This window comes from Cherax quadricarinatus, chromosome 48 (assembly GCF_038502225.1).
Source record: "Cherax quadricarinatus isolate ZL_2023a chromosome 48, ASM3850222v1, whole genome shotgun sequence".
Taxonomy (NCBI): domain Eukaryota; kingdom Metazoa; phylum Arthropoda; class Malacostraca; order Decapoda; family Parastacidae; genus Cherax; species Cherax quadricarinatus.
Window position 1 is genome coordinate 1,211,696 of NC_091339.1, and position 12,924 is coordinate 1,224,619.

The following is a 12,924-nucleotide window of genomic DNA, read 5'->3' on the forward strand; positions in this document are numbered from 1 at the left end:
GCATTGGGTAACACTGTCACTGCAGGTATCACTGAGTAACACTATCACAGCAGGTAGCACGGTGCAACACTATCACAGCAGGTAGCATGGTGCAACACTATCACAGCAGGTAGCATGGAACAACACTATCACAGCAGGTAGCATGGTGCAACACTATCACAGCAGGTAGCATGGTGCAACACTATCACAGCAGGTAGCATGGTGCAACACTATCACAGCAGGTAGCATGGTGCAACACTATCACAGCAGGTAGCATGGTGCAACACTATCACAGCAGGTAGCATGGAACAACACTATCACAGCAGGTAGCATGGAACAACACTATCACATCAGGTAGCATGGTGCAACACTATCACAGCAGGTATCACGGTGCAACACTATCACAGCAGGTAGCATGGAACAACACTATCACAGCAGGTAGCATGGTGCAACACTATCACAGCAGGTAGCATGGAACAACACTATCACAGCAGGTAGCATGGTGCAACACTATCACAGCAGGTAGCATGGTGCAACACTATCACAGCAGGTAGCATGGAACAACACTATCACAGCAGGTAGCATGGTGCAACACTAACACAGCAGGTAGCATGGTGCAACACTATCACAGCAGGTAGCATGGAACAACACTGTCACAGTAGATAGCATGGTGCAACACTATCACAGCAGGTAGCATGGAACAACACTATCACAGCAGGTAGCACGGTGCAATACTATCACAGCAGATAGCATGGAACAACACTATCACAGCAGGTAGCATGGAACAACACTATCACAGCAGGTAGCATGGAACAACACTATCACAGCAGGTAGCACGGTGCAACACTATCACAGCAGGTAGTATGGATCAATGCTGCGTCACTTCTAGCAAGGCTGAGTCTCACTGCTGAGAATTTCATAGTGAAAACGACAGCTACCTGTACCTACCCTGTCATATTCCATTATGCAAGTTATGTTGAATGATAGAATATGGCAGGGTAGCTCGGGACAGGGGTGTACGTAGATATTAATTAGTACGTAGTATTAATTAATTTGTTTGGGTTTAGGTTTTTCAAGTGACTGTAAGTCATTATGGTTTTATTTCTCCTGTTCACTATCAAGAAAACCTTAATCCAAAAAAAACAGGTATCACTGTAAACTCTCGGTGTATATACCCTGAATGATACTTCTCAGTGTATATACCCTGAGAGATATTCACTTCTCGGTGAATGTACTCTGAGAGATACACACTTCTCGGTGCATATGCCTTGAGGTATATATACTTCTAGTTGTATTTACCCCCGAGAGATACCTCCCGGTGTATACACCCAATTCAATGTAGCATTGAATCTAGGTAGAGAAAGTCAGAGATTGCTTATAGATGGACATAACGTTGGCGAACCTAACCTAACGTAATCTAACCTACCTTAATCTAACCTAACCTAACTCAAGTTAAATTAAGTTTATTAACCTAACCTAGTTTAAATTCATCAAACTCACTCTGTGACTTTATTACCTGTCACTGTAGAGGATAGGTGGCCGGTACTGTAACTAAATATTATTGTAAACACGAGTCACCTGCGGTGGTGACGCCTTGCTGCACTGTGCCATATAACCTGGTCAGGGTGGTGACCACCACCTGGTCAGGGTGGCGACCACCACCTGGTCAGGGTGGCGACCACCACCTGGTCAGGGTAGCGACCACCACCTGGTCAGGGTGGCGACCACCACCTGGTCAGGGTAGCGACCACCACCTGGTCAGGGAAGCGACCACCACCTGGTCTTCTTAAGACAAGGTGCAGGTGGTGAAGAAGATAATATTTTGAGAGAAGGTGCAGGTGGTGAGGCAGGAATAATTTTGTCCTGATGGAAGGTGTAAGTGGTGACGGATGAAATATATTGTGTTGAGAGACGGTGCATGTGGCATATATGTCGGTGAAACCGCACATGAAGGAATATGAATACGTGTGTTACATACATATGACACAACGCTTGTGTCATACATAGAGATAACCACAACTGTCTCACGAAATTGACAGTGGTGGAACTGATCATTAAAGAGAGAAATACATATATACGAAAGTTTTTGGATTCTGCTGTAATCAGCACACCTAACACCACTACACAAAACCAAGGAAGTTTCAGAGTCACAAAACCTTTGGAACACGTTCCAAAACACTTGGAAAAACGAGACAACACAATAGACTCATATCTCTGCGTAAGAACAAAGGCTCATGGCAGCAGAGGAGCACTTTTGTAGGCTCACTGTCCCGTACTAATCAGAACCTTCTACCTCGGTTACCTGCTAGTTCCAGTCGCCTGCACTGGACCAGCCACCTCCTATTATATCTCACTCTCCTCTCTACTATCCATTAGGGTACACGTCTTATCATCCCACTTAGTTTTTTTAGTTGGCAAGCGAGTCGCCTGTGAAGCACTGTATAAAAAGCTTTCTGACACCCCAGAAAATATGTCATACATTTTCTTTTTCTGATATTGTGCTGTTGGTCTGTGATGAGGCCTGTATTCTCCAGGTGCTTAGCTTTCTATACAATAGGATCATCTACACTTCACAGAGTTACTGATCTGCAGTTTAAGACTTTCTCTTTGTTCTCCTTCTAAATATTACACATTTACTATTTTATAGCTCCGTGGTATCTCTCTCATATCTATTATGGCACTGCAGACCTTTGATAGTTGCATGGTCATTATGCCGACCTTCTTCCTTCAGCATCCATTGTCAGATCTTTTTTGGCACCCTAGCCATTCTTGTATCAGTCTCTTGCCTGTATTGCCTTACCTTCTCTTCTCTGTTGCTATTTGTGAAACGTTCCACACTTTTTAATAAATCACTCACTTGGAACTGCATGAGTATTATTCTAAGATAGGTGTCAGCAGGACTGTACCTTTAACTTTGCCATCCGTGTTGTTTCTAAACAGGTCCTCTCACGCTCTTCTCTGTTTTCTATCACTTGTGCGTTGATTTTTCTTCCCTACATTTCCTTTTGTAATACATTCTACAAAATAAAAATTTACTGTCTTCCTTTCTGTGCAGAAATGATGTATCAACACGAGACCATGGTGGACCACGAGGCTGCACGTCTCCAGTTGTTAGACGCAGCCACAGCACAGGTGAGCTATTTTACCCTAGATATGATACCTGTTGACTCACGAAATCGTAATAACACGATTGTAAGCAAACTAGGATACGGGTGGGATTTGAACCCATGGCAAGTAAGTTTTAGGACTCACATGGCAGGGTTCAAACCCCACCTGTTCCGTGATTTGATGTTTGTGACCCTGTTCTATAGTATGTAATGTATAGACGACGATTCACAACCCTTGTGTTCCTGTTTATAATAATGATGAAATTACCGGAGATTTACGAACCGGATATAGATCAGTTCCGGTCTGTTATACACACGACACAATATCTGGCTTTAAGTTACAAGTGATGTGTGTATTAGATAACTAGACTTGTTTTTAGTTGCTGCGCGAACCGAAAAAATATATCCCCAGTATCCCATTAATCCGGCCCCCTATATCTGAAATGCTTGCGAAAAGAATAGTACAGAGTGCGACATAAGTTTCTAATGCAGTTAAATATCGATGTTAAAACTGTGAAGCTGATCAGGAGGCATTCAAGTTGTCGCATGGAAAGTGATATCTCAGTTTCTTCAATAAAAGTGACAAGTTGGTAAAAACAGCCCAAGATCAGTCTAAAAAGTTGATCCAATTAAGATATATCAATATTTGAGGCTTAAAGTCAACAAAAGAGGCATTCTCCATTCAATGTAGAAAAAAAAACAATATTAGTACAATTGTTTAATTGAAACTTGCACGACTCAGTAACAATGGGAACTTTTGATGTCATACGTGTAGATGTGAGAAAGTAAACTCCGGTGTCATGGACCATCAATATGTTCGCTCTATTGACAATGTTAAAATGCTTAAATTCAACGATATTTTTGTATAAAATAAAGCAAGTGCAGTTTAGGCAACAATAACTGTCAATATTGTTAAAGTTTTAAACGAAACAAGAAGGCAGTGTATACTAGAAAATAAGAGGAATTATAGTTAAAAGGAACGAGGACCGATTTTTAGGCATCCCGAGACGAGGAGAACCTACAGAGTGTTGGAGTTTTTCTTCCCTTGTGATTCACCTTCATAATTTTGAAATGCCTGGTTCGATTGGTTGTAAATTTATAATTCTGGTGAACTATTACTAGACAACTAATAAAAAAGTGTTACATTATTTCTTGGTAGGAATACTGCAAGTAATGTATGTATTGTATCAGTTCTGGCAGTAACCTGTATAATGTATTTTTTTGGGGGTAAATAAATAATTGAATCGGATTTTGTGAGCAGTTATGTGAATGTTTGTGATGTTAGTGTGTCACATCCTGACGTGCGTTTCATCTTAAGAAACCCAGTGACGGATCTATACAAAGTTTGTTCTCCCATCCATCATCTCCCTTCGTAATTGTTTTATTATAAGTATGTTTATAATTGTTTAAAAGTGATGTACTTTTAATGGTGATAGTTGACGTGTTTAGGCACTCCAGCTGCTGGCTCCACCGGAATTATTTCTTAATTATTTGACGCAGTAACCACACAAAAGTCAATGTTGATCAATCTTGTCAGTCCTTTGATAATGTGTTTGTCATTGTCAATTATCAGAGTAAACTATGACTTAAATTAAAATGGGTCTCAGTACGTTCTGACAAGTGTTATCTGTCTGTAAATTGTTCAACAAATTCAAATGTTTTTATTATAGCATAAACCAATCCCACTAATAAATTACGACCACTACCCCAGAAACCCTATGAAATCCTCTTACAAATTTTTAATCAAGTACAGTAATTAATTTATTATTCTGGTAGGTCTCAGGACACATTTCATACTTTGCTGCCTAATATACAGTCTTAGAAGAGCTGACAACACGACACACGATGCATTGCAGGTTGTTATTTCAGACGATGATTTGCCCAGGACTGAAAAACAGAAGAGATATGTTTTCCTTGCCCTTTGCCTTACTGTATGTTTTCCAGCAAGACAGAGTAACCTAAGGCGAAACACATTCGTCGCCTCTCACTCCCTAGATATTACAATGTTCACATGTCAACAGCGTGTAAAATTATTGTATATATGTTGGTAGAATTACCAACGATATGTAAAGTAAAAGGACACAAGTGCAACTAGTGTGACGTTTTATTGTGGCAACGTTTCGGTCTCCAGGAGCTTTGTCAAGCCGTTACGACTTGACAAAACTCCTGGAGAGCGAAACGTTGCCACGATAAAATGTCACATTAGTTGCACTTGTGTCCTTTTACTTTACATGTAAAATCATACACTCACTTGGACCTAATACGCTCACACGTACCTGGATGTACAGGCGTAATGCCAATAGGTGTAGTTATATATACATAATATACAAAATAAGCTTGTTCTTCATATTGTATCTTCATGCCCACACATATTCCTGTTGAATGCATGGAACTCTAATTCTTAAGAGTCTTTCGCCCTTCCTTGGACGTCCCGTACACTTTCCATCCTACCCATATTTACACACCATTTTGTTAATATATCTTGCTAAATCTGTTCTAAATAGCCACTCCACTCTCTGCATTATACTTTTCAGAATTACCACACCCTCTTCTAATTTCTTTACTCTTATTTTTTATTTTTTTTATCAAAATATTCGTGCTACACATTAATCTTAGACACAGCATCACTGTCTCCAGGGTCCTCCTCACTGCAATATTCAAAGACCATGCCTCACACTCACAAAAGAGCCGACACAGTATCACTCTACACTGATATGTTCCTCTATTTGCATACACCGTTAAGCATCTTTCTTTCCATAGGCTCCTTAATATTTATGCTACTTTCTTTCCCTCACTAATTCTGTGATTCACCTCGTCACTGAATTCGCTCACTTCATAACTCCGCCTTCTACTCTGAATTTTTATATTTTATTGAATTGACTTCTTACGTTCATCACGTTGATTATATCTGTGCTCGCCTTCAACACTACTTGCACACTTTCCATTATAATCAACCAATTCCTGCAGCTTCTCTGAATCTCCAAAACGCTGCTCATCTACACACCTCTCCGCAATACTCCAGCATTCACTTTATTTATAACCTCATCTTTAAGCACATTACACAGCCACTGTAATACCACACATCCTTGTCTAAAGCCCATATTTGCTGGAGAATATTTCCTCTATTTCCTGAATACCCTAATCCGAACCTCACTTTCCTCATAACAACACTGCAGTTTTGTTTAACTTACAGTACAACCAGTTCAATGGATGTAAAACACAAGGAAATTTTTTTTCCATATCTGTCCTATATCCTATCATGTGCCTTTTCCAAATTCACTGTTCACCTATCTGTTTTAATGAAAAAACATGATCCACACATCTCCTTAACTTCCTTAATTGATAATCCTGCGTCATACACTCGATATACTTATTCCGCTATAAATCCTACACTCTCGTCCAATTTTTCATTATGCAAAGGAACCAAGCATGCTCTCTCTTAACTCTTTCCATCCTTGCTGTTTCCCCCTCCCTCTCCCTTCCTTTCACACTACTTAATGCATCACTCACTTCATAATCAGATCGGATATTTACCTCCTAACAAATCCTATTTCTCCTTGCACTAGACATAATATTTCTTCCACCATTTCAACATCTTCATTTACCGCCTCAGAATATTCTCTCCAATACCTCCACCTCCCAACCAAACATCTCACTACTTTTACTTAACTGACAAGTCCGTTTGTTCCCCAGGCTCTCTCATCTTATTTATCTTTCTCCAAAAAGGGACAAAAGAAAGTGACGTTCTCACACTCGTGATTCTGGAAGTGACGAGAGGTGACCTGAAAATACTTGTTAACAGTGACCTGATGTAAAGTTGGGGCTACAGCAGCACTATTGTTTCACTAGAAGGTTTTAACTCTGACAGTAAACTCTGAACTAATTTTAACTTAGCAGTGTAAACATTAATTGTTAATATGAAAGCACTCAAGTATTCACTTCAGTTAACTGTGGTGATCCCTGTATGTTTTGCAAGCATTAGCTCTTGTGATGCATCACTCTCTCTCCCCGCACACACACACACACACACACACACACACACACACACACACACACACACACACACACACACACACACACACACACACACACATACCCACCTGCCTCGGTGGGAGACGGCCGACTTGCTAAGGATATATTTTTTTAATATTGTTTCAAATTTGTTTTTGCAATAAATCAGTGGAAATCAATTTGAACATTATGAAAAAAATATATATCACTGAATTCAGTGATGTATATTTTTCCGTTATGTTCAGATTGATTTCCACTGATTTATTGCAAAAACAAATTTTAATTCTGGTAATTCGCCAAACAAGCCAAACTCGGTGATTCGGCTTAATCGGCACGACATATATATTTAACACCGGCCGTCTCCCACCAAAGCAGTGTGACTCGAAAAAGAAGGAAAACACTTTCATCATCACTGTCTTGCCAGAGGCGCGCCGATACTGAGGTTCAAAGTGTAAATATCCTCACTCATGACTCACGAAATCGTAATGACACGATTGCAAACAAACCATACCACGGGTGAGGCTTGACCCCGCTGTCAGAGAGTCTCAAAACTCCAATGGCTAACGCGACGGTCTGGAGTTTTGAGACTCTGACCGCGGGATCAAACCCCACCCGTGGTATGGCTCATTCTCACTCACAGGCGACCCGGTGGCCTGGTGGCTAAAGCTTCCGCTTCACACACGGAGGACCCGGGTTCGATTCCCGGCGGGTGGAAACATTTCGACACGTTTCCTTACACCTGTTGTCCTGTTCACCTAGCAGCAAATAGGTACCTGGGTGTTAGTCGACTGGTGTGGGTCGCATCCTGGGGGACAAGATTAAGGACCCCAATGGAAATAAGTTAGACAGTCCTCGATGACGCACTGACTTTCTTGGGTTATCCTGGGTGGCTAACCCTACGGGGTTAAAAATCCGAACGAAATCCTATCTTATCTTATCTTATCCTGCAGTCACTGTACGTCCCACCTCCAGGACTAAACTCCGGTTAATCGGTTTCTCTGAATCACTTCATAAATGTTACTTTACTCACGCTATAATAGCATGTCAAGTCATACAAACTACTTGTTTCCACTTAGTTCTGTCTAACACACACACACACACGTTTGCTGAATATCTAGGTCTTTCCCACACAAATCCTCTTTTACCTCCTTCCTCCAACCTTTCCTAGGACTACCCCTACCTCGCCTTCCCTCCCCTACAGATTCATATACTCTCCAAGTCATTCTGTCTCATTCTATCCTCTCTAAATGTCCGAACCACCTCAACCCCTCCTCAGCCCTCTGGATAATACTTTTAGTAACCCCGCACCTCCTTCTAATCTCTAAGCTACGAATTCTCTGCATAATATTTATATCACACATTGCCTTCAGACACGATTTCTACTGCTTCTCCTTGTTGCAACATTCACTATCCATGCTTCACACCCATATAAGAGCGTTGATACCACTACAGTCTCACACATTTCCCTTTTATGCAATAATCGCAAACTGATTACAGATGCAAAAGAACCACAAGGGAAAGTTGAATGACAGTTCTAGGCTTTTCGTGTTGGAGCCAACAAATTTTCAAGAGCTTGCAACAGTGCAAAGGAATAGCGAGGAACCCACGTAGGTGTCCATGAAGAAGCCTACAAAAGCTTTCTCATGGACACGTCACACACACGTATACATATTATTTTCATATTTTGCTGCATTAGAATGTTATGACCATCCCCTACTCATTTTGCGTGCATTGCGGTAGAGGAGGGTGGGCTTGTAGCATACGGGGATGTCTTTCTCGGATCGCGCAGCGACCAAATTACATTTTACGTTTTACTTTGCAGACTCCACACCAGATTCTTCGTCACCTAGCCTGGGCTGATGCCTTTATTGTGGTTTATGATGTCACCAGCCGCACCTCCTTCGTCCACGCCAGACAGCTGCTGCACATTCTTCACACTCACATTCCTGCTGTATCATATACTCATGCTGCAGGAGACAATGATGCAAATACTGCAAACGCCCTTGACATAAACCCCCAAAGTACTCATGACATACAGCTCAGGAGTGGCAGTAACGAATGCCCTGTTAGTGCACACATCCCATACGTTCTGCAGAGCCATGACACAAGTGCTCCAGATTCTCATGGCACACATACAGTGAATAGCCCTAATACTCAGAGTTCCTATAAGCAAAGCACAGTCAGTCGATGTGATCTGAATACACACTTCTTGAGTAGTCACGACATTCACATCAAAGATGGTCAAGACTCATGTGTCCAAGGTGACAATAATACTCCCGTCTGGAGTAACCATGATGTTTCTAAGAGTAATGCTAAAAGGTTTCACCAAAGTAATCACACACATCTAAACTACAGCCACCTTCCATGCCAGTCCTCTACAGCTAGCCACACTGGATCTAGTTGTAGGTACTGCAGTGCTAGAAGTTCCTCTATGGTCATAAATGCAGAAGAGTCATCTCGGGACATCCATCAACCGTACTGTAGAGCTCTGAACTATATTCCTCACACTGGCACTAGTAGCCAGTCCGTTAGCCATTCCAGTCATCACCCAAATAATTACTCTCTCTCTATCAACAATCGACAAGTCGACAGTCATTGCCATAATTCAAATATGCATGGTCTTCATATCTACAGGCACCAGTATCAAGGCAACCCTAGATATGCTAGCAAACAAAATAAGATGACAGACAAACATATCAATCATAATTACATCAACCATCAACATAACTCTCGTGAGCAGTTCCCCACCACATATGACTGCGTCATTTGTCATGATCCAATTGGCAGCCAAAATTTCATTAATCCTGCTGGATTAAATTTACTTCACTCTAGAGTGTTAGATGCAGACACGCCATCAGATCACAGTGATACCGGTATAAAAAATCTTAAAAAACAGGTTCATTTATCAAAGACAAGTTTTCTAAAACAAAGCGAATGTATGAATCGAAGCGTCACATACGTCAATGAATTTCCTGTACAATCATGCCATAGGGACCCCCGCTCGAATCATGGCCAACAAAGAATTCATTGCCTACATCATACCCAACAAAGGAGACACACTCACAGACAAAACCACCTGAGACATGACATCCCAAGTTACAGTTATCAGAGAGGCTACAACTCGAATCATAATCATTCAGCAAGTAACAGTTTTGACTCTAGTCACCAAAGAGACTGTAACCAAGATCATAGTCACCCAAGAAGTCATAGCCCAGACTACAGTCACGTGAGAGGTCAAGACAAGGATCAAAGTCACTTACAGCATTGCACCAACAATAATCACAAAAGTCACGGCGCTGACCGTAACCACCTGAAAAGCTACAGCTCTGACCATAGTCCCCCAAAAGACCACAACCCTGACCATAATCATTCCAGAGGATACAACCCCAAACACAGTCGTGTGAAAGACCACAACCTCGACCATAGTTACGCAAGAGATTCCAACCCTGGCCACAGTGACCAGCGAGATGACAGCCGTGATCATAGTGATGCGAGAGATTCCAGCCCTGAGCCGTCTTTTCAGAGAGAGGACAGCCCTGATAATTATTACTCCAAAGACGACAGCCCCGACCATAAACACCTGAGAGGTCACACCACATTGCTCCTGGGTAATAAACGAGACCTGGAGCATTTTAGGTAAGTGATTACATTATATATATATATATATATATATATATATATATATATATATATATATATATATATATATATATATATATATATATATATATATATATATATATAAAGGGTCCACCTCTGATGCAATATATGGAGTCCCTTTGCCTTGGAAAAGTAATTGAAATGTTTTCTAGGAATGGTCTATGGACCCTTCCTAGAAACTATGTGTGCACTAATCTTCTCCTACCACCCCATATACACATGTATTTTTTTTTTAATTTAGGGATCATTTACTTAAAAAGCATAAACATGAATTCATTGGTGTAATATATCATAGATTATGAATCTCCTCAAGCTCCTCTGAAGGTGGACGTGAGCCAGTTATGCAGCAAGCATTTCCCCTCTGGACGGCCACGGTGAGGCGCTGGAACATGAAACTGGCCGCCCTTGAGAGAGAGAGAGGGAACTGAACTTTATATAACCTCCTAAGGCGAAAACAGTAATTGGTTTTGTAAAGAAAAACAAGTTGCAGAACAAGCATATTGAGATCACTTTTCTTTTAGAGAAAACACAAAATCTCTCTCCCTGAAGCACACCATTACACACCTTTCAGTGATTAAGAACATTTTTCATGATAGGAAAATAATTTTTGTGCATTTTATACAAATAAGTTGAGCTATCTGGTGAAACTTTCGGTGTGTTACTTAATAATCTTATTTCTTGCCTATGCTTCTATAAATCAGCAAATAGATTCCTGAAGTCACTCTGCAGGAACTTTACTGCTTCACTGTATCTTTCCACAGGGATCTGTACAGTTCTTTCCTTGTTCTTTACAACAGGGAAAGCTCATTTCTCTCTCCATCAAAAGCTGTCACCTCACCATGTCAGACAATAGTTTTCTTTAACCCTGAAACCTTAAAATCAAATAATTAAAATGGTTTCTCGCATCACTTATAGCCAACTCCCGATTCCACTGAGAAACTGCTTCTCGATCTTTTCCTTTCTAGTGAGAAAGATACAATTTATTTTATGCAGAGCAAAATACACCCGACCTCAACTTGGTACAACACATTCCCAAAGTCTATTTCAAACAAGAAGATTTGAAACCTGATGTAATTCACATTTGACGTGACCCCCATCATATTCTCGAACTGAAGAATCTTCCTGCACGAAGTCTGCCTGTAAATAATGCACTGATTGACAAGAGGCAAGATCCATACATAGCTTAAGAAAAGGTACGATAAGGCTCTCGAAGCCTTATCGTACCTCTTTGCTGGCCTTATCGTACCTCTTTACCGGCTTTATCGTACCTCTTTACTGGCCTTATCGTAGCGGCTAGCAAAGAGGTGGGGCCAGGAGCTGAGACTCAGCAACACTTTAGGTGTGTACAGAGCTTCTCCCATGTCAGCAGTGAGCTTGTTGACTGCTGATACATATAACCTTATCAAGGCAATTTTCCTCCCTTTCGCCATGCACTTCTTCACAAACTCTTCAACGATCTGTCGCTCTCGGCAATATATTTAACTGAGCTACAGATATGCACAAATAACATAAGAGGAAGAACTTATAACGAAGTTTCGATCCGACTTGAACCATTAGTTAGTCACATAGAACTATCAATGGCTTTCTCAAAGTCTCTCGGAGTAAGGGTAATGTCGGAAATATGGCATACATTGATGGAGTTTTGAGGCTCATTCATGAAAAAATCTCTGGTTTGTCGATCTTCAGACTGATTAGTGGCTCGCTAAACACAGTCATATTGGGATTTCAGTATCTCACTCATTTCCTTATTGTCATCTGTGTAAGGGACTTAGCAGGGGCCCCGATACTAGATGTGGTATTTGCCTTGTTTTTGGCATATGAAAAGAAATATTTCGAATTTCTTTCAGTTTCACTAATCGCTGTTAGCTCCTGTCTCTCCTGGGTCCTGTAAGAGTCCTTTAACTCAAGTTCGATACTTTCCACTTCCCTGGTTAGTGCTTTCTTCCGTGTATCAGATAATCTAGCGTTCTTGAGGAGCTCAGTGATTCTTCGTAGTCTTCTGTATTATTATTATTATTATTAGAATCAAAAAGAAGCGCTAAGCCACAAGGACTATACAGGTAGTCTTCTGTAGAGGGAGCATCTTTCTCTCTCCAGTTTACTTCTTCTCTTCTTTCTTAGGGGAATATGCTTTGAACATACTTCAGCTGCCTGTAAGTTGATCCTT

At 41.0% G+C, this 12,924-nt stretch overlaps 1 protein-coding gene across 1 annotated transcript in view; it reads left to right on the forward strand.

Moving 5' to 3' along the window:
- The window catches only part of LOC128696117 (putative uncharacterized protein DDB_G0282133), an 85,908-nt gene that overhangs the window by 62,789 nt on the left and 10,195 nt on the right, over nt 1-12,924 (forward strand). The window contains exons 3-4 of the mRNA XM_070094812.1: nt 3,035-3,111; nt 8,920-10,733. Of these exons, the coding sequence (XP_069950913.1) occupies nt 3,035-3,111; nt 8,920-10,733 (1,891 nt within the window). The remainder of the gene's footprint in view (nt 1-3,034; nt 3,112-8,919; nt 10,734-12,924) is intronic.